Here is a 23,540-nt window from a genome sequence, read left to right as displayed (position 1 = left end):
AGAGGCCACAGACTTGTAATTAGATGCCTGGCATACAGAATGTCAACTGGTGAAGCTTTCTCATCATTGTATTTCCATACTCGAAAGGGCTTGCCCTGTTTAATTTGTGCCAGCCATACAGCTGATAAAAAGGCACAAGGCATTTTTTTTCTTCGTTCAACGGAATGAATTCATTCCAAGCCTGGCCTAAAACAAACTTGAGTACAAAAGCACCCACTAAAATATCAGTAGCTTATATATTGTTTGCATTTTCATCAAAACAGAAAATTGCAGCAGAGGCTGATCATAATGTAATCAGGTTGAATTTCATACATGGGGGAAGCTTATGGGATTTGTCAGGAGTGAATTTCTCCACTTAGGTGAGAAGAGTACAAGGACTCTGGCTGCTCCGTACGGCTCTTGTCATCGACATTTTAAAGCAGCCTCCAGAGCATCTTTCACCAGGAAAGAAAATACTTTGTCAAGCAGGGAGGAATATTAAAAATATGCTAAGAAGATTAATGCAAGGTTGTTCCTGTCAGTTTGAAGAATTTTATTTTGTGTCTTCAGTCAGGTTTTCTTCATAGAGACCAACAGTCTAGTTTAACTGCCAAGGTGCCTCAGAGCACAACTAGAGGGCTGTTCAGACAGCACCCCCCCCCAGTTCAGTTCAGTATTATTATTTATTCAATATATATAGACCACCCTTTATCAAAAGATCCCAGGGCTGTGTACAACATTATGGAGCATCAGTAATAAAAAGGCTATTTCATGGTGGGTGGGCTCCTCCTCTGGGCCTCAGCAACTTACAGGACTCTCCTCAAACAGGGTATTGTTGTTTTAACCCACAGATGGGGAACCTATAGTCCTGCATGCATTGCTAGACTACAACTTCCATCATCCCTGACACTTATCCCTGCTTGGCTTGGGCTGATGGAGTCTAACAACACTTGGACGGCTGCTGTTACCCCACCTTTGGCTTAATCCCTTAGTGCCCAACTTCAAAGTTAGGTTGGATTGAATTGAACTGAACATATATTGTTCCCTTGTGACCCTCACTACCACCTCCTTCTTGCCCCTTTCTGTCTTACGCGTTTTTGATTACAATCTTCTTGCGGCATTGATGGCCCAATAAAATGAATGAATCACAGCTAGCCTCACCCAGTTCAGTGGAAATGACTGCCTAGTTTGATGTGCGGAGGTGCGCTGCTGTAAATTGTCAAGACTTCCCAGATGTTTCTTCTCAGTAAAGAGGCTTGGTATTTCTTAACTGTTTTTTGCACTAGGGGGCTCCCAGGAGTTAGAAAGAAGCAGACAGAAGGCTGTTCTTTTTGGAAACAAGACATCACACTGGGGTTTTCCAATGCAGAATTTAAAATAGCTTAAAAAATAATGACGAAAAGTTCATGTAAGTGTGTAGTATTTATCTGGAAACAACCGCCCTGTACAGTCAGAGCATTCTGAAGGTCTGTAGAGTTTGCAGTGAAGTCTCCAAAACATGAGCTGTAGAGTCATGTGTGACTTGTGTGTTCCAGGACTTTGAACACAGAAATACAGGTTTGGATAACTTGAAAGCTTGCTCCCTATTTTGTGACAGCTTGGATGGTCCTAAGAAAGATACTGCCCAACTGTGGATTTTGGATTTTTTATTCTTTTTTGCATGGACCAGCACAGTTTCTTTTGTGTTTTTAAAAGAAGTTTTACTAGACAAAGACTGAGACAAGCTGTGTAGGTAAGATGCTTTTTCAAAATAATGAACTTAAGTGATTTCTTGTTCCACTGCAGGGTGTGTGTGTGCTTGTGTAATAAAGTTCACAGACTTGTACACATTTGTTTATTATCAGTAGAACTGTTGCTCTTGGACTTGTGTGTGTACACAAACATAAAGGCTTGCGAGCACTCACACCAATCTGCTGCAACAAGGAACAGCTTACAGTTGTTATTTGCAGTAGCATAGTTTTGTGAATACATCCAGACCATTTTTTGAGACACTGCTTATATATGCAATTAATAGCAATGTACCTTTAACACAGGGCCAGGAAGCATTTTAATAGTTGGCGGGTATGTTTAGCTCAAGTTAGGCCTAAGAGAATTATAAAATAATGTAAGCATGCCTGATTGGGGTAGGGTAGGGCAGCTAATGCAATATCTGAGCATAATTATAGGAGGCAAAAGTGGTTTTATAAAACATCTTCCCTATCATTAGCATGGGAAGAGGAAACTCTGATTTCACTGAATCACGGAAAGATGTCTCCTTTTCACAATTGTTATTACATGTTCAGTTATTGTAGATAATAAATTCATTTTGTGCTGTGTTTGGAAGGGTATTTTCATGGGTTTCTGTTAATTTGATATACATAATATGGGACATTTTAATATCTTTTTCCTTTTGGTGTGAATATAATATATACCCCAAAATATATATTCCTTAGCTGTAGCTTTAAAATATAAAGATTTACATGGGTTTAAAAATAACTCCACGAATGATGATGACTATAAAATGGTATTTATAATTCTATCCTCTATAGCCCTGCGCCAGCCCAGAAGGGACTCCCAGACTTTTCCTACTGTGACTCAGTTAACTGTGTTTACACAGCCGACTCCATTCATTCTCTGAAACAAACTCACACCCTCTGTTGTGGCAGATAAGATTTTAACAGCTTGTTGGGGCAGCCTGTCAGATTAATTACAACTGAACATTCACATTCCTTGGGCTTTTCCAGTGTGTATGTGTGTTTGTGTGTGTACACCACACACACACACGAAGAGCTGGAAAAGGAGGAGAAATCCGATAATTTAGAAGGCATGCATCATCACCATCACCATCCTAGCAGGCAACCAGTGAATTCCTAAGCTACATTCATCATGTTGATTCATTGGAGAAATGAGCTTCCTGGATCAGACATGCCAAATTTTAAACTGGTTCATTTGCTCTCTGTGCGCACCCCAGTTGCTGAGACTCTGGAGTGGCAGGTGCCCAAGGACCAGAAGGAATTTGTTGTTGGGCACAGCCTTTGTGATATATCTGGGGTTCCTTGTCAGCCAAGTAGGTCACATTGTCCCACAGCACAGAGTGAGACCCCTGAAAGCAAATTCCCAGAATCTCCAAGATGCTGCCCAGACTCTTTCCCTCGAAATCCCATTGGATGACACCTTGTTGCTTTCAGATCTGGAAAGACCCCAGATGGGAACAAATGATACTTCAGCACTGCCCAATGTGGTATATATCACCTTGCGGTCCAAGCGCAGCAAACCTGCCAACATCCGAGGCACCGTGAAGCCCAAGCGAAGGAAGAAACAAACAGTACCTTTGCACCATGAAAATAAGGACCCATTGGTTGTCGCTGGCCAGGAGAAGAGCTTAATCCAAAAGCCACTTCATGGGACTAATAATTCTATGAATAAGAGGAGAGCAGGAGCAGTCTCAGAGATAGCAAGGGAGCACCAGGAGAAGTTCAAAGAGAAAGTAACACCCAAGAAAGACAAGAGACATTGGAGACCTCTGGTCAGAGGAGCAAATGTTCAGCCCAGTGCTCTGGAGAGCAATATCAGGATGTACAGCGAAAGCCCACCATCTTGGCTGAGCAAAGATGATATCTTAAGTATGCGTCATCTGGCGGATTCCAAAATAGAGAATATACAAGAGGCACCTTCTCAGTATGGAGTACTTCTGGTACTTGAGGGGGCTGCTATGGTTAACAGGTCAGCCGAAGGAGGTGTTTGCAGCCAAGGGCACTGTGGCCTCATGAAGAGACCTCTTGACATGAGTGAAGTGTTTGCCTTCCATTTGGACAGGATCTTGGGGCTGAACCGGACCTTGCCTACAGTAAGCAGGAAATCAGAATTCGTACAAGGTAATTGGTTTACATAATGGATAGGAACCCAGGGCATTCCTACCCCCACCCCGGCCCAACTATTGGGCATGTGTGTTCAATAACCAGAAATAAATGCAGTACAAATACCCTGAAGAGTAGAGTCAAAAGATAAACAGAAAACCCTTCAGATAAGCGAAAAAATGATTTCAGGTTTCCAGATAAACTTTCGCACTTTGGAATGTATAAATATTCCAGGTATCAGCATGTATATAAAATGTGGGAGGGGGGAGACTCCAATTTTGCTTGCATGGTAATTAATGTAAAGCAGAGGGTGTGAGTATTTTTATTTAGATTCATTATCCATAGTTAATATAAAAGTTGCAGAAAGTGATGAGAAGGGAAAATTGATAGTGTGGCAGAGCTTTGAAATTGTCATCAGATATAGCAAACCACATCAGGGTTTTGGACAGGAGGACTTGATTGGATTTTGGTTTTTTATACTAGAAAACTTTATGAGCCAAAGATAGTGTCCCTGATGGAGCTGTGCAATATCTGTTAACTTCTGTGGGCAAACTTGTGGATTTAATGGAAGATGTGAAACAGCAGTGCCTGGTGGTTTGTGCCCTGAGTTTAATTTAAGAAACATCAGGCAGTTCTTCAGATTGATTAAGGTGAACTGTGGGGCCCTTAATATGATAAAAGCTACATTTCTTCCAACACTATTGGTTATCACAGATGCATAGCACCGACATTTTCTGTCACAGGCAGACTAGAGGACAATCAGCCATTATCTAGTCTCTATTCCTACTGTCAATGAGAAAATAAAAAATAAAAGGGGGGGGGGGGAGAGTAGCAAAGTCCCCAGAATTCAAACAATGAAAAAAATATAACGATGACTTTGCTTTTAACTCTTTTTTATTTCTCAGTGTGCCAAGGGAAGATGCTGAATATTTTAGGCATTGAACTTCAAGACTTCTTATATTAGGCGAATCTGGAAATGAAATGAAAATAAGACCAAAATAAAACCACCATGGTATATGTGTCTCATAGGCCACAGTTGCGCTAAACTATGGCTTGGGCAGAAGTTTCAGTCAGAATAATGTAATATAGCACAGTGCGGTAGTGATAGCTGGAAAAGGTAGCACTGCATTTTAATGAATCAGTGCTAAAGCAGGCTTGCTATTTATGTTCTAATTTTGACCTAGAGCAATAGTTACTTTATTTTATACAAAATCTGTTACCAGCATTAAAAGACGAGTAAAGGAAAAATAAAATAAAAATTCACTGGCAGCAGGCTGCAGAAAGCAGATAAAATAACAGTCTCTGGTTTATCTACATTTTGTAAGCTTTCCCAGTGGCAGACTCTACGAGAGTGTCAATAGATTTCTCGGAGCAGCGATGTGCTTTCATTGCTTGCTTCCAAGAGATATTCAGGTTAGCAGAGCATAGAAGGCACATTATGCATATGTTATTTTTAGTGAGAGCTTTTACTGCTGCAGAGCTTTCAGAAGGAATGAGGTAATCCATTTTAGGGATCCTGGACAGTGTGATCACACAGATGATTGACTGCAGGCCCCTTGTGGACAGCTCTTAGCCTAACGTTAGGAAGCGTTGCTTTCAGTCTGCATTATTATTCTAGATTGTCAGACTGAATTTCTCTTTCTTTTTCCCTTTCTCATTCTCGTGTTCTGTCCTTGGTGATGTTCCAGACATGAAGAGCTGTTGTTATGCAATGAGTAGGAGGAAGTGAATAGCCAGTTTTCATTTTGGTTATTTCTCGACAAGCAGTTTCTTAGCTACAGATGAGATCAGAATGCAGAACAGCCACAGCTCACCACTTTCCCCAGAAATGTTCTGGATTTGAAGCATCCACTTTTAACCATCAATAGTAACTGTGGACTTTATCCACTCAACACAAGTCCCACTCAAATGAATGGGAATTCTTCCAATGATCTCTAATGGGCCTTGTGTTGGAGAATCTTTTGTGGTGAAGTGGAAATAGACTATTGTTATTTTGGGGTCAGAGGCAAACCTGGGCTGCAATCCTGTACTCACTTAAAGGTAAAGGTAAAGGTACCCCTGCCCGTACGGGCCAGTCGTGACCGACTCTGGGGTTGTGCGTCCATCTCGCTTAAGAGGCCGAGGGCCAGCGCTGTCCAGAGACACTTCCGGGTCACATGGCCAGCGTGACGAAGCTGCTCTGGCGAGTCAGCACCAGCACAGCACACGGAAACGCCGTTTACCTTCCCGCTATAAAGCAGTACCTATTTATCTACTTGCACTTAAGAGTGCTTTCGAACTGCTAGGTGGGCAGGAGCTGGGACCGAACGACGGGAGCTCACCCCGCCGCAGGGATTCGAACTGCCGACCATACGATCGGCAAGTCCTAGGTGCTGAGGTTTTACCCACAGCGCCACCCATGCCCCTTAGCCTGTACTCACTTAGTCTGGCGCTAAGCCTCACTGAACTCAATGGGATTTATTTCTGAGTATGCGTAGGATTGAGCTGTCAGTTAGCTTTATTCACCAAGCTCTCTTGGACCCCCACATCTCTGTGATAGAAAAGCAATATATACACCCCCCACACACAAATGAGTAAATATAAATCAAGAAAATCAAACACATGAGATAATCAGTAAATTCTCATTTGGACCCTTCAGTTCTCTCTTATTCAGCAAATGTATTTCCAGGTGAGGTTACAGAAACATTTGTACCCAGTGACTTTCTCTGTCTGTTGAAATCCAGCTTTGGGGCTGACATCTCCACACGATGTCTCCGTTTCAGCCTGCCTCAGCACCGATGTGATATATAAAGACAAATTTGCTGCCATGTTAACATCTCACAAAATAAGCTCCTCAAAGCTGTCATTCATTTGGTGGAAGCCTTTTTTCAGAGATGCACTTAGGAAGCTCATATAAAGCAACTTTCGCTTGCATTCCCCCTTGCTCCCCCCTTACCCCTCTCCTGCCTGAAGTCCTTTTCACATTTGACAGCCTAACAAAATGCACTCTGTTTGCAGTTGCCCAAATGAATTGTGAACCTTTCTAAATCAAGAGAATTAATTCACATTGTTCTGTGACACGTCTGCATTATTAGAAGGGAAAGCTGACTCCTGACAACTTTCCCCCCTAAGATTCATTACTGTTGACAGATCAAAATTTATAAAGGCATGGGGGCTGCAAGAGAGGGAAGCCTCCCATAGTTCTGACTTGCAAAGCAAACAAACCATAATTCGTAATGTCAGTTGCAAACTTGCTGCTTTTGTCCCTGAGCTCACATGTGATGTTGGCTGAATGAAGGCCCTTCATCCCGGGGGGGGGGGGCAGTGGAGGAGGATGAACAGATAGGTGTATATTAAGGGAGACAAACTTGCAGCAAGTGCATAGATTCAGTTCCTCAGCCATCTGTGTTTGCTGAGCCTGGATTGTGAGCAGTGGCAAAGATAAGAATAAAGGTTTCTAATATATGTATACTTTGGGTAGAATAGGTCCAGGAGTCAAAGATCTGTTTGGGGCTTTATTTGGTTGGTTGGTTGGCTGCCCCCAAACCTCTACATTTTAAAAGAAGAGAGTGCATGGGGGAAATTGTTTTCGTTGTTATAAAAATGTCCAAACCTTAGATGAACAGAACTAGTTACATGGTTCTCTAGATCTTAGCCTGAGGAAATATGAAAGCAGGAGTTTTTATATATTATATATTTTCTTTTATCTTGCTGCTTCCTCACAGCAACCTGTGGATGCTGGATTAGGTTGAGAGACAGGGGCTGTCCAGAGGTTACCTAAGGAGTGTCAAACTGAGTAGAAGTCTGAACCTGCTTCTCCCCAGATCTATTCCAGCACTCAGGTTTGATGCTTTTATTTAGCAGAGCCACTCATTCGTAAGGAAGGAAAAGATTCCACTCTAAAGGAGGGCTTTCTATCAATGGTGAAATGAATAATCAGGGAAATGATGGATGTGTGGGGAAAACTATGGGGTGTGTGTAAATGTGAGGGAAGCCATCTTGAGGGCCACTTGGGCGGAAAAGTGGAATTAACATGGGGGAATTAAAAGCAAATAATAAAATAAGCTGTACGACAGGAATGTCAAGGCACAATCGGATTCCTGACATGCAGAGTATTTTATTATTTATAGCTCTATGTTTGCAACATGGGACGCAGGTGGCGCTGTGGGTTAAAGCCTCAGCGCCTAGGGCTTGCCGATCGAAAGGTCGGTGGTTCGAATCCCTGCGGCGGGGTGCGCTCCCGCTGCTTGGTCCCAGGGCCTGCCAACCTAGCAGTTCGAAAGCACCTCCGGGTGCAAGTAGATAAATAGGGACCGCTTACCAGCGGGAAGGTAAACGGCGTTTCTGTGTGTGGCTCTGGCTCTGGCTCTGGCTCTGGCTCTGGCTCTGGCCAGAGCAGCGATGTCACGCTGGCCACGTGACCTGGAAGTGTCTCCGGACAGCGCTGGCCCCTGGCCTCTTAAGTGAGATGGGCGCACAACCCCAGAGTCTGTCAAGACTGGCCCGTACGGGCAGGGGTACCTTTACCTTTACCTTATGTTTGCAACATGGACTTGATTTGGCAAAGATCTCTTTATCCACAAACAGATCAAGTCACTGAAATGGTGAAGAAGCAGGTTTCTTTGGCGGTGTTGAAACACAAATGTTGTCAGAAAAAAACAGCTAGTGGCAAGAATTGGGAATAGCTAATAGCTTGGATCCAAAGGAATTACAAGCAAGTTCCTCTTTCTCTGCAGTACCCCGTGGCCCTATTCCTGAATTCCATTCCTTAATAATTGGGAACTTTGGGGGGACAGTATGGGATGTAGCACTTTGTGGGGTAGGGGGAGTGGCAGAAATTGAGTGCCACCATTAATGAGTAGAAGAGCCATCCACTTGCTCAACAGCAGGTTTTGCTCCAAGCTGTGATTACTTTCAGATTGGAAGGTATTAACTATGGCAGTCTTCATTGCCACACTAGATCCTCTTGCCTTGTGATCCTCTCTAGTCAAATGCGCTGTGCAGGGTTTTGAACCTGTGAAGAGAGTTGGCTGTAGGGATGTTCACACATTACACTTGACAAATGTACTATCTTATGTACCTACCAGTTTAGCTGTACTCATGGACAGTTATCCACCCGTTAATGTTCAACGACTGAGAGCCAGTGTGGTGAAGGGTTAAGAGCGGTAGTATCGTAATCTGGTGAATCGGGTTCGAGTCTCCGCTCCTCCACATGCAGCTGCTGGGTGACCTTGGGCCAGTCACACTTCTTTGAAGTCTCTCACTTACTTCACAGAGTGTTTGTTGTGGGGGAGGAAGGGAAAGGAGATTGTTAGCCGCTTTGAGACTCCTTAGGGTAGTGATAAAGTGGGATATCAAATCCAAACTCTTCTTCTTCTTCTTCAGTCTGTGTACATAGCAACTGAGCTCTGCAAATCACCATGTGTACCTTCTGTCACACAAACACTTGTATGTGTGTAGAATCAGCTTTCCATCTGTGTTCAGCGTAACATGTGAACAAACTCTGTTGGACGAGAGCTAACAAAACATCTTAAGCTTTCTTAGAAACATTGCCTCTGTTCACGTCCTCTGCAGACGAGTGAGAAGCAGAACTTTAACCCTTGTTGTTGCTGGCAAAAGTACCGCAGCAATGCTGGCTAAGGAACGAGCTCATATTCAGAGTTGCCTTCATCTGAAATATACTTAGTATGAAAGAGCATCTGACTGACTTTTAGCCTCATTGTGTTTGCTCACTCCGTAATTGGTCTTGTACCAACAGAGGCTGGGAACTTGGCCCAGACAGAAGGGGAAGCTCCATTGATTCCATTTACCATGTTACTCTAGCGATTGCCACATGCTGATAAGCGTAGTCAGAGTGCCGCCTTTAAAAAAAGAAGCAGCAGCCGGCAAGCAACGTGTTTATGATGCTGTCCCCCCCCCCACTTAAAATTGAACGTCATCATTATGATTAATGTTTGGGCAAAGGACAAGGAGAAAACCTGTCCTTGCTGAAGTATTCAGTTTTATTGCATGCCCTGGATCAGATTTAACTGCATTTGTTCACAGCTTGCTTTCATATCCTGATATTTAACGTAATTACCAGGGGCCAAAGGAAGATTGAGGTAGATGGGTTTTTTTTTGCTGTAATACTGTGTGTACTATTCTAGTCACTTTACCTCAAAGAGGATGTTGTAGAACTGGAAAAGGTTCAAAAGAGAGGAACCAAAGTGATCAAGGGACTGGAACCACTCCCTGAGGAATGGTTACAACAGGGGTAACCAACCTGGCACTCTCTAGATGCTATCGGAGACAGTCTCTCCTCATCCCAGTGATCGTGCAGGCTGGGAGTCCAACAATATCTGGAGAGTCCCACCTAGGCTGCTACTGGGTCACAGCACATGTTTGTTGGTTTTTAGTTCAGAAAAAAAGACGAGTAAGGAAGGAAGTGATAAAAGTGTGCATGGTGTAGAGAAAATGGACAGGGAGACGTTTTCCCTCCCTCTTCCACAATACTAGACCCTGAGGGCATGCAGTGAAGCTGAATGTTGGAAGATTCAGGACAGGCAAGGGACAGTGCTGCTTCACACTCCGCACAGCTACACAATGGAATTTGCATCCACAAGATGTAACCAACTTGGATAGCTTTAAAAGTGGATTGGACAAATGAGTGGAGAATAGGGCTATCAGTGACTACTAGCCACAATGGCTATGTTCTTCCTCCACTATGAGAGGCGTTATGTTTCTGAATGCCAATTGCTGGGAGTCACAAATGGGGAGAATGCTATTGCACTCAGCCCTGCTTGAAAGCTTCCCTTAGGCTTCAGGTTGGCCACTGGTTGACTAGGATACGGAATTATATAGGCTTTTGACCTGATCCAGCTGGGCTCTCCTTATATTCTTATATTTGTGTACCCCACAGTACAAGCTATAGGTCATATCGGTGATTATTTTTCCCCTCCTGCATGTCTTGGGCTGGCCCTGCTAGCCTTGTATGGTGACAAAGGATGGGTGAATCTGTCAATTTCAGTATTTCTCAGTTTCTCATTTTCCCACTCCATATTTCTACATCAGTTTGTGATTTGTTAAAAAATTAAGTCTGCATGAAAATTCATCAGTATTTTGATGCAATTTTCTCCCAATATACAGTACACATCTTTTTGTGCAATTTTGCCTAATGTACAAAAGTTCGCAAAACAATTTCTCCTTATATAGTGCATATCTGAATGCCGTTTTTCATGAATACATACTTTTTGCATGCATACTTAACCCTGGCATTTGTATTTTGTACATATTTCTTGGCACAAGAATTGCATTGCAAAATTCAGAGACAGTATGTGTTTGTTGGAGGGGGATTTCCAGCCGGTGGCAGAGGACAGAGTGACTCCAGGAGACATAGGTGTAAAAACCCAAACTAAAACAAAGACTTTATTACTAAACAATAAACACAAACTCTGGTGGATGTTATTCCTGCAGGCAAGCTACAAAACTCAGCTTTTTTCCTTTATAGCAACAGTCAGCTGCAGCCAATTAACCCCAGAAACTTCTTAAAGGTATACACACATGTTTCTGTGCCGAATGTCCCCTAACAGTGTTGATTTCCAAAAATGGCTGTTTCAGTTTGCATATGGATTTGAAAGTGTGGATGACGTAGGTTCATCTATAAATGCAAATGGAATTGAATCTCTCTCCCATCCCAAATTGTGAGCTGTCAGGATTTTGATAAACCTTCACAATACATGAATTGTGAATGAGCTGTGCTTAGTTTGGTGGGTCTTAATATTGTGCAGGTCTGGGTTACAATATTACTCCTCCTTAAGTTGGAAAACCTGCTTCGTATGACAGATTTCCCATGCCCTTGATTCATGCCCCCATCTGTACTTGCATAGACTTGCAGGTCTAGGAGTGATATCCTGGGAGATGGTTGTCTGTATCAGTGACTGTTTTAATGTGTCCAGATGCAAGGGAAGGCAGGGGTCTACTATTACAAAAGAAATAATTTTTGAATGTATAGCTAGCTACATTCTGCGAACTTAACAGGGGATGTGAGGGATACTGTTATAGTTTTACAATGGAAATGCCTATGGCAGCAACTCTGGGGTTTTGGCAAGGGCTTTTCAGTTCCTCTTGCCTTTTTACTTTGCTTAGGCCACTCCCAAAATCTTACTGATGCATTGCCATCCTTTACACTTGTATGCATGGACCTCTGAGAGCAACTTTAGTTCTGAATCCTTTGGAGGTTTTATAGTCTGCGGTTTAATCAGTCTTGTGTTTGAAGAACCAGGTGACTGAACCTGCAGAAGAGAACATAGCTTTAAGGGGAAAGCCTTTAAGGGAATTAAAGCCTTTAAGGGAAAAGAGCCAGGCAAGAGTTCTCTAAGGTGATTTTTTCATGTTCTGACTATGTAGCAGAATGTAACAAAACTGCAATTCTTACATTAGGAAATCAGAAGGATACATTAGTGTAGGCGAGGCACTAAGTTGCTATGGAGATGGAAACCAAGTTAGGTAAAAATAGCTGGTATGTCAGCAATGCTGTGTTTATCACCAAGCTAGTGATTCTGCATTGCGCTCTCTCCCTCCCCCTCCCCCTCTCCCTCCCCTCCTTCTCTCCATAGTTTTATTTCTTGCTCAGCTACTTACAGGACAAGAGTTAGATCATCTGTTGTGCAGATGGCCCCAGCTTCAATCCCTGACATTGGGTAGGGATGAGAAATCCTATGTGTCACTGTTAGTTGGCGTAGACAATACTGAGCTAGATAGACCAATGACTGACTCGGTATAAGGCAGCTTCTTCCTATGTTCCTATGAGCTCTGTGTGATCCATATGGTGCATGGTTTTTCTAATGGAAATGGAGAGTCAAAATGGTGGGATGATGGGAGGTTGGCTAGAGGTTCCAGGTTCAGTGCAGAACAAGCATTCCCATGGCTGCAGTAATAGCTTTTCCTGTCCAATCCCGGGGCATTTCAAAACAGCAGGCCACAGAGTTGCCATTTCCTTTTCATTCCCCACCTACAGTGTGGCTGGATGCTAATGGAGTCTGCTTGCTGGGAGGACCGGTATATGTGTGTGGAAGCTTAATGGTTTCTGCTTCTAGCTCAAGGTTTCTTTTATATCAGCTGAGGCTAAATAAAATAGATGACATTATTTGAGGTGAGAGACATGGCCTTTCAGTCACACTGGCTGGTAGATCTGCTATGTGAGCTGTTGGATCATTTAGCTAAACATTTATATTTGCTGTTTCTACTGAGGGGATTCCTTGTTCACTCAAGGGATCCTTTAATGCAGCTGTGACTTAGGGCCCCTCCAGACGGGCGTTTTATTTTGAGAGTCTTCTGCAACTTGCTCTTGACACAATAATAATGAAATAATGGCGGATTTATTCTGCTTTCATTTGCAAATCTTCTGCAATGCTGCCTCATTATTGCTGCCCAGAGGAACTGTAGTGCAATGAAAGCAGGAAAAATAAATAAATGAATATATTTGTTTATAAAATGTTATGGGGCGCTTAGCAGGAAGTTGCAGGATATGCACTGGTAGGAGATGAAACAGTGTGGCTACACCAAAACTTTTGCAGTATTGAAAGCAGCATCACATATGACTACCCTGGTAACATCATGAGCACCAAGAATCATGGATGTAAAATAAGAAGACCTGGAGGAATTCTTAATCAGTAGAAAATATATTGCAGTATGGCTAAAGATTTCCATTAGGATGGGCTGCAGAAGAAATTATGTTTATTTTATTCACATTATAATGTGACACTCAATGTCTTCCAGTTTTGCCCCTCCTGTATTTCTTTGGACAAGGTTTATTTGTTTCAGTTGAGTCTGTTTTGGCCGAACACATTGCAGATAGCACTGTTTGGGATGATTGATGTTTGCTAGGTCTGTTTCCTGTGAATCGCACACATTTCCGTTGATTCACCTTAACTGCATTTTGTTCTTTCCAAATGGCAAGTTTTCACATTTGTTCAAGACAAAACTTTTGTATCTCTCTCTCTCTCTCTTCTATCCCCCTTCCCCATCATGAGCCCATGGGAGGAAGCAAGGAAAAAGAAAAACAGGAAGGGCTTCACATGAGGAATGTGCTTTTATAAAGCAAGACAGGGTCAATGTACAGAGGAGAGGAATAAGGAAGACATGTACTTCTCTGATTTGCAGGGAGAAAAACACCCCATGACCTGTGACTATAGACATACTGGCTGGTTTAGCTAGAAAGTGGGGGAGGAGACGGGGATGTACTTTGATCACTAGACAGAGCAATCCCTTCCTCACCACCCTGCTTTAATCTCCAAATGCCCGTTCATATACCTGATGTGACCCAGTTGGGGAAAAACGCTAGGGAGGGGAAAGCTGTAGGTCCTGATTGGGGAAAAGGGAAAGGTGTGATATAAATGTAACAATGAAAATAAACCAACAGAAATCTGTGCTGTGGCTGAACCACTTTGGAAAGCTGGTGTGAGCTAATATGAGAGAATTCTCTTCTACACATAAAAATCCTCCCTGAAAACTGGAGAGAAAGCTTCCAGCCTAGCCTCCTCCCACACACCTAGGCTTGTTTGTGTAGGGAAATGTTTTTCACAGGGAGTATTCCCTGTTCTGATCATATATAGATTGGAAGTTGGTGGGCAAGACTCATTTTAACAGTGAAATGGGAGAGAGGTTTGCTAATGCTTTCCTTCTCTCACAGCTGACTACCCATAGTCCTTTGCTCCAAATGCTTTTCTTCCTTTCCATAGCAGAAGTAGGCAGGAAAGAGAGAGACAAATGCCTGGAGAAAGAGACTGAGAGAATGTAAGGTAAAGTGGGGTTGGGCAACAGGGAAGGAAGGCTCAGTGTCCCTCTCCTGCACATTTCTTTTATAGTTCCAGTTACAGATAGGTAGCCAGGTTGGTCTGCCATAGTCAAAACAAAAAAATTCCTTCCAGTAGCACCTTAAAGACCAACTAAGTCAGTTCTTGGTATGAGCTTTCGTATCTGAAGAAGTGTGCATGCACACGAAAGCTCATACCAAGAACTGACTTAGTTGGTCTTTAAGGTGCTACTGGAAGGAATTTTTTTGTCATTTCTTTTATGTTTGTGATGCCATTTGCTCCTGTGTGGCTGGGCCCACCAGCACCATACTTCCAGTTCACAATAGTAAGAAAATGCAAACATGGTGTGACGGGCATCCAGTTCCAACTGGGACCACAGTGGGGACAACGGGTTTAATCCCCCCTCTCCCCACATCACAGCTCCAATCCAGCTTGAGGCTTCCCTAGCTGGCTTATTGCTTTAAGACAAAACTGTTATATTGGACCAGATTTATCCCTTGTGCTCAGGGTTTCATCCTCATGTGGGAAGTTGGAAAGGTCTAATCAAGTTAAGTTTCTTTCAGGAAGGTCAGATTAGGCATGGCCAAGGCTGGTCAAATCTAGTTGGGCAAGGTACCATTCAGCAAGAATCAGGACCCTGGACAGCTCCTAATGGGCCTTGCTAACTGAGCTATGAAAGATGTTGCTCCAACAGGGCACCATCTGAAGCCAGCTGTTTTCCTTAAAGGACCTTTGCCTGATGTTGTATCCTTTGACTTTTGCATGGTGTGTCCTAGACTCTAGGAAACAGAGGAACTGTTCAATATGGTTTCCTGAGTCCAAGGAAAGAGGTAGGGGCCATATCCTTTGGTTGGGAGGGCATGGGAGAAGCTACTGCAGGTCCTGCTCTGGGAAAAGTGGCTTGAACCTCATCCTCATCTGAACACTGTCAGGGATCATGTCACAAACTATGTCCAATCTGGCCCTTGGTACCCCTAGAATTCTATGGGAGGGGGGAAGCAGACACCCACCACTTCATGTTTAGTGTGATCTTGAGAAGTAGGCATAGTCACCTCTGCTTCCAAATGTAGAGCTAAGCAGATTTTAAAACATATGCTTTCAAATGTGTGCTGTATAACATATGCACCATGCACCAAGAATGCATGAAAGCACTCCATGCCATGTGCTAAGAGTTGCCCAGCTTTTATTTTGGATAGCCTGAACAATCTCATTGTAGGTTTACCTTTGGGAGTGATTCAGCCACATATATTTTATACATCCTGTCTCTCTTAAGATATTGTAGTTACAAAATCATACATCGCTAAAGAGGAAAAAACCCCCAAAGTGGTAAAGATGAGGCTATAAATCTATTTGTTATAAGATGGAATTCATGGCTTGCTCATGCATATATCATTTAATGATGATGCTCTCATAAATGAATATTGCTTTGTTGAAATTGAATGTGCTACAGAGATTTACATCAGCTGCTGATCTGTCAAACCACTTCTAATCTATTTAATATATCTTCTCATAAGGATGGATTGTTTTAAGCGGTTTGTAGCATAAAGTCAGCAGTTATTCTCAGACAGTGATGATAATTATAATGTCCAGGGATCTTCCTTTCCTGTGGTGGCTTCCTTTACATGTGGAGTATGACCACATTAACCAAAGGAAGTCAAATCATTGCTGATTTCTTATTCATCCTACCACATCCTTAGAATACCTCTTTAAAAAACATGTGTGGAAAACTACTGTGATTTTAGGAAATGCCTACAGAATGATCAAGGGTTGAAAAATGCAAATCTTAAGTACATTAATGGTTTTGTTTGGTCTTTTTATTTTTTCTCATTAGATGATCAACCGTGTCCTATTATTCTTTGGGATACCTCCTTGGCTCAGACCGATAATGAGACACACTCATCATTGAAGCTAACATGGGGGGCTTACAAGCAACAGTTAAAGCAAAAGTGTTGGCAAAATGGCAAAGTACCCAAAACAGAGTGGGGATGTACAGATATCCATCACTATGAGTGGTCCAAGATGGCACTACTTGATTTTCTTTTACAGGTAAGACAAATGGGACTTATTGCCGGTATACAGGATTAATTGTAGCAACACATTTTATTGAATAAGCTATTTATATAAAAAATTCTAGTGGTAAAGGAGCCACATGTGGAACCTGCAATGCAAAAGTGTTACAGAAATTAGAAGTCAAAACTAAGTATTATAGAAAATTCTTACCCAGAGGGCAAATGGTTGACATGTCCTAGCCCTTCCATTATAACTCACTCACTTTAGAAATAACTGAGGAAATTCTGGTCCCTTTGTGTCAATTCTTTACTCTTAAGAACTGCAAAGAAGTCTTTGTGTTCCTGACTAGGGCAGAAGTAGCAATGTGAGGTTACAAGTTTGGCAATTCAAGAACATCATTATGAAACTGTCTGGAGCTTGAAATTCTCAGAGTTTTACCATGATCCACAGAGGATCTCCTTCCCTGCCCCTGATCAAATAATGACCATGTAGGGCAGTCATCTTATTCATCTCATTCATCTAAGTTCTTACAAGGTAAGATTCCTCACTTTGTAAGCCCAGAACAGGAGGCTGTTTATTGATGAACAGTTTAACACACAACTGCATGGGAAAATGAAAGCAACCACAAGAACAAGCTAAAGGGTGGAGTCATAGCTCCAACCCATATAATGGGAGGCAATGTTTAATTCTATCATTACCTATTACTACAAGGAGAAACATGAAATAATCCTGGTTAGGTGTCCTTAAATAAATATACTATCCAGAGCATGTGATGCTGGCAACAGGGTACTATTAGAGTTCCGTTTCTACACATGCAGCTTTCAGTCATTCCATTGGTGCAAATCCAGGAGAAGGTTCTGGTTGTCTGTAACTTCTAGTTACATGTATAAATTGCCCTTTGATTTCTAAAACAATTCAGCTTTCTGCACACTTGTAAATTGCAGAAATCATTGAGTTGCTGGTTTTCATAATGGCACGTAGGTAGTACATACAGTATTTAAGTATAATTCATATGCAAACACTATAGGTTTGGCTATTACAGGACATTGATTTCTAAACTAAAAATAGATTGTCACGTCTAATGTCTCTCAGTATATCCCTGAGTATGTCATGCTTGGCACCCAATAGAAAGTCATGGCATTTATTGTACGGATACTAAACATAGCAACAGCCATACAGGAATAGCATAGAGACTGTAGCAGTCTCAATGTGTTCATGTGGAACCATTAATATTTCTCTCAGTAATGGAGTATATAGTAAATGGTCTTCTCTCTAGGGAACCACATTTAAGCCACATTAGCTTTGAAATTTAGGGGCCTGTAGCGTAAACACTGCAGCTTAGCAGAAAGCATGGCACCATTATCATTATTCAGAAATAGTAGCTGGAGTGTGTTGGTAAACTGAAGCAGTCATAGCAAGATGAAAGAACACAAAATACGGATTTATGTTTGGGAAAGAGCACATGCTGAGTTTACCACACTGAAATTTAAGGAAGCGAATTCTGGAAGAAAGACCTGCTCCCTGCTGCAAGGCCCATTTCCACCTGACTTAGGGGGCAGAGCCCAGACTCACCTTGAAGAGTTAAAAGAGGCTCCTAGGAGGCCACTGGGACATTGCTGGAACAACTCTTGGATTGGGGCAACTGGCTAAAATGTTTTAAACTCTTCTAATTTTGGTTCCTCTGTTTTATTTTTGTCGGGTTAGTGTTGGTTAAATGGTTAGTTGGGGTTGGCGGTTATTTTAATTTGGGTATAACTGTAAACTGTTTATTGTTGTTGTTGGTTTCTATTGATTTATTGGTTTGATTGTTGCTTGTGTAGGATATTTTGTTTTTAAATGTTTGATGTTTTGTTGTACTTTTATATATGTTGTAAGCCACCCAGATGGGCGAGATATAAATTATTATTTTATTATTAATAATAATGCAGAGGAAATTAATGACACAAGTAGTGCAACATTTCAGAATGGTAAATTGCTATTTGGTCAGACGGTACTGCTACTATTAATGCTGCACAACTTGCAACATGATCTAGTCTCCCTTTGTATCCTCCTCACTCTCTTCCCACATACCCTTGTGCATGGGAGCTGATTGCCACTGACCTCTTCCCCTTTGGTTGACATTCCAGGCATACACAAATGGGCAGCTCTTTGGAGGAGAGTGTTGCAAGCATGCAACTGTACCTAAGTGGCTGGATTGGGCCCAAACAAACAGATGCTTGCCAAGAAGGAATGATAATAACAAACATGAACATGCCAAAAATTGCACATGCAGAAGCAATCATGCTGAGCATGGAATATATAGGTATCCTGTATGCCCTATATTATAAGAGCTGAGCAAAACATATTTCAGGAAACTTTTCTTTTTTGCAGGCCACATGTATGTGTGATGGGAATATGAGTGTCACAACTCTAGGTAGTTGTCAAGTGCAAGTTTCCTATACATTTGTATATGCCTGTCTTGTCTTCAAATGTTAATAAGGTTCTGGGAATGCTAGGGTCTATTTTTTCCCCTGTAACATGTGAAACAGCTCCTCTACAGAGTCAGAGAAATGGTACATGTAGCTGACTCTTCTCAAGCCTGGAAAGCAACACTCCAGGGAGTCAGGAAGCAGCAGCTCTGTATGAATTAAGGATGTTAATTTATTTCTAAAGCTGATGAACAGTTGTGATGCCTCACGTTCACATGTGCTTTAGTGGCATCCCATAAACCTGGTAGATGTTTTCATATGATTGCATCTTGATGATTTACCTGAATTCATTTTCAGATCTACCACCGCTTGGACAAGAACTGCTGTGGGTTCAAACCACGCAAAGAAGATTTCTGTGTCCAGAAAAGATTGAACCTGAAATGTGATGACCAGGATAACATTGATTTGACACACATTATCCAGAGAAAAGATGATCCAAGGCATTTAGTCTTTATAGATAATAAAGGTTACTTTGACAGAAGTGAAGACAATCTGGATTTCAAAATATTACAAGGCATAAATGAGTAAGTTCTATAATAAACCAGCAATGTGTATATGGTGGGGAGCTTCCTGGCCAGCCAAAGGCTGAATGCAGATCTCCAGGCCTCTCTGTCTGGCCATACATTGGCATCAAGCAACATGGCTGGGGAGCTGTAAGAACACTGGGGCTAAGTTCAGTGATGTGGACTCTAAGCATTGTCCCTTTCCATGTGGATAATTGTGGGCTCTTGACCTTGATGTCTCTCACTACACTTTGATTAATCACTGCCCTTTCCTCTTCATGCCTACCTTCCTATATACAAAGCATATTATACGGAGATCTCACAAATATTGCTCATTGCTGTTCCTGTTCTAACTCTGCTTCTTGAATCTTCAGCCTTTCACTGGTCTCACCACTCTTGCTACCTGCTTTTTGCTTCTCATTTGACATACTTGTTTTGGGGAGGACTGAACTCGCCTTGCCTCTTTTACATTTAATACAAGTGAAATAATGATGTATAAAAATAGGAAAGGCTTAAATCACTGACAAAAAAAGTGTTCCTGTGAAATTTGATCAGAGCTGACTTGTTTGTTTACTTGCAGGTTCCCTGAATCAGCAGTCTCCGTGCTGAAAAGCCAGCGTTTGCGAGAGAAGATTCTACAGTCTTTGTTCCTTGACAGAATTTTTTGGGAAAGCCAAGGTGGTCGTCAAGGCATTGATAAATTAATTGATGTGATCGAACAGAGGGCCAAAATTCTTCTTACTTACATTAATGCTCATGGGGCAAAAGTACTGCCAATGAATGAATGAAGGCCCAGTCCTGTGCACACTTATATGGGAATAAGAAACACTGCACACAGCAGGACTTACTTCTAAGTAAACACACATAAGATTGTGTCGAATGGGGGAATGAGAAAAAAACTAGTTCTAATGAAAGGGTCACAGAGTTTCATTAAATAAGAAACTCAGACAGGCACACCTGATGTGAACTTGTTGACAATACTTTTAATTTATAAAGCACACATGAACAAATGTTCAAACATTTTTTAAATAGATATTCTCTAAAGGATCCTGAGATGTAAGCATCCCAAATCACTTGCTTTATAAACCATACTTATATCTATTTTTGTTTCTACTCTGGACACCAATAATATATGGTAGAAGTTTCACCATTTATTTGATTTCAATAGATGTTGCTCACTTTAGGGGAAAAAGCATCTTAGACTACTTATTTCAATGGGACTGTTCTAAAAAAAGTGGTTTTTAGGATCGCTGCAGACTAGCTTCAGAAAAACATTTATAGAAGGATTTTTCTGTTTCTTTCCAACAAAAATAGCAGATCCCAACTGCTGTTGATATTTCTGTATGTGTCAAGTATTGTTTAGTAAAAAGACCAAATTCAGTGTTCTTGGAGTTAGGAGTATGATATTTTATATTTAGTTTTTTAAAAAATAAGGAAATATGTTACCCATTGAACTAAGCAGATGTTTCATGGTTATGTTTCATACTTGCTTTTGAGGTTCTTTTTAGAACTTGTCTACAATCTCAATCATTGTTCAAAAATTCTGCAGAGAACCGTCTACCTTTGTTTAACTGTTTAACCAATGAAATCAGGTTTTCAGTATGTAAAATACTGGCAATTGTAATTGTAGTTCTTGAGTATTCTATGATATCATAAAACATGACTTTGAAGACATTCCTTCCAGTTAATATATTTTTAAGAATACTGATAAAGCCATAATTAAAAGGGACATGAATATCGGTATTGTCACTAGTATGGAAGCTTTACATAAAGCATTGTGTTCTGGTTTTTCAATCTCATTGTTAGCATATAGGCTTTGAACTCATGATGGGACGGAGGCAAATGCACCTCTTGTATCCTGGAGATAGAGTCTGCCTCAAGAGTCTTTAGTATTTGTATAGCTTCATAGTGACCAGCTGCATTGTCCTGTGTCTCACCAAAGAATCCTGAAATGTATAGTTTGATGAGTGTGTTTTAGAGTATGGATTAACCAACCTAAGTCTCTGGGTCATAGGTACAGAATCTCATTCTCAGGTGGTTGCCCTTTATTCATTCAGCTGCAAATGACAGAAGGGCTTGGCTGAAAAGGGAGTCAACTGCCTCAATGGAAAGCATAAAACCAACCCCCCCCCCAGGCCACAACACCACTGCAGTATAAGTTCTCAAAGTAGCTTCTTCCCTATTGTTCTTTGTATGAGAGATTGTAATCACTCCTGTATCTAATTATACACACGCATGATGGTGGCATGCTGAATGTAAATGATTGAATAGCTCATATTATGATGGCCTATGTTTGTCCCTGAAAGAAAACCGCCCTTTTTTTGTATCCATAAATCCAACCCTGTGTTTTGTGTGCCCGTTTCCCCAACTGTGGCTTGTGCCAAACAAGCACTCGCCACAGGCATTTACATGCTATTACATTTTTTTCCCCTGCTCACCTTAACTGCTGGGGCAAGGGTGACAGCTAAATTAAGCAGCAGGCTTTTATTCCAGCCTGGGAAACGGGACAAAATGAACTATGAAACAAAGCTTTCCCAGGCAAACACGGAGCAGCATACCCTTGTTTCAGTCACTTATTTTGTAAGAATCTGTATCAGGCTACTTTCCATTTATGGGCGCATGGGATCAGACATATTTTCACATTCCAGACTAGTCTGAAGCAATGGGAGTAGCAAGGAATCCAAGCTCTTTTGTGTGGGAGAAATATTCAAGAAAAATATTGGGTGAAATGCCAACTTTTAAACAACTCTGAATATTTTCATAATTATAAAATCTAGGGATGTTTGCTGGCTGTTCTCACGCTAAGAATCCCCTGCTTTCTCTTGCTGCAAATGATAAAACAGGTCTGTTCAGATCCCCATTGCAGTGCCCACTTATTTACAAAACTGTGTTCATTGTTATTGTTGTTGTTTATTACATTAAGGAGAAATGCTCCAATTTGGAGCTCAGCATTACACACACGAAACACCCCCCCCCCCAATATTTCCCATCCAGTTTAATAGAGACTTGTGAATAAATTCTTTTTGCACACTTGGTGCTAGGAGTCTTTGCATATACTGGAGAGATGGGTGTTCATTCCTCCATGCTCTCAAACATTCTACCCAAGGAGATAAGGCTTGATAAGAAATAGTCCCTTCTTATGTCTGAACTGGCAGACAACAGAAATTATAATCAGACTCTGAACTTTCTGGGACTTTTCTTTGTGGTCAACATGGAACCTGACCTGAATGTGCACTGTCCTTTTAAAACACATTGTATTAGACCAGCAATATAATGAAATTTTAATGAAACTCTTGCTGGCAAACATTACTGTAAAAGATGAAATGTATTGAGAGCAGGCAACTCTATCCTTCTGCTGAAATTAGTCTAAAGATAGAAGAAAACATGTATAGAAATTAAACAATGAAAGTAAAAACCAAGCAAACATGTATTTGAAATATTAGCAAGACTCACTAGAATATTAATACAGAGTAATGTGGATTGTGTTGTTGGTAACAACTTTGCAGTTGATTCCATCTATGTTTGTGCTTTGAATTTATGTATATTTTTGCAGCATTAGCATATTTCACTTGCACTGCTGATGTTAAATATATTTTTGGTTTTATAAGAGGATTTAAAAAAATGTCTCTGCTGTTGTCTTGGTAAAAAAAATAAAAAGCTAAAAACAGTATTTCACAGCTTTATAAATATTGGATGCTTTGAAGTAATTATATTAACTCTATTGAAAAGCACAGGTCACTAATTTATTTTTAAACTTGAATAAGCTTAGCTTAGAAAAACAACCCAAGATAGATTATGAAACCTTGTTTGATGGAAATATTTTTAGTTGTTTATTCATTTGACTTGTAATGGTTGCCAATATCTTGCCTTTAAATATATCCTCTGGGTTTTTCTGTGCTTGCTCTTCCAAACATATTTAGGTTCAAAGCTAATCTTGTGTATTTGAGGTGGAAAGCAATGGCAATAACTTCA

At 41.3% G+C, this 23,540-nt stretch overlaps 1 protein-coding gene across 1 annotated transcript; it reads left to right on the top strand.

Annotated features, from left to right (window-relative positions):
- The first annotated feature begins 1,292 nt into the window (after window positions 1-1,292).
- On the top strand, window positions 1,293-21,800 carry GASK1B (golgi associated kinase 1B). The gene is made up of 5 exons (XM_079990464.1): window positions 1,293-1,711; window positions 2,508-3,833; window positions 16,419-16,633; window positions 19,363-19,589; window positions 20,149-21,800. Exons 2-5 carry the CDS (start codon window positions 2,864-2,866, stop codon window positions 20,354-20,356), a joined length of 1,620 nt encoding a protein of 539 aa, XP_079846590.1. The 5' UTR covers window positions 1,293-1,711; window positions 2,508-2,863; the 3' UTR covers window positions 20,357-21,800.
- Window positions 21,801-23,540: the final 1,740 nt, after the last annotated feature.

The sequence above is a fragment of the Podarcis cretensis genome (assembly GCF_951804945.1).
Source record: "Podarcis cretensis genome assembly, chromosome: 9".
In the NCBI taxonomy this organism is placed as follows: Eukaryota; Metazoa; Chordata; class Lepidosauria; order Squamata; family Lacertidae; genus Podarcis; species Podarcis cretensis.
Note: the sequence above shows the minus strand (reverse complement) of the source record. Positions and strands in the feature narration are given on the sequence as shown.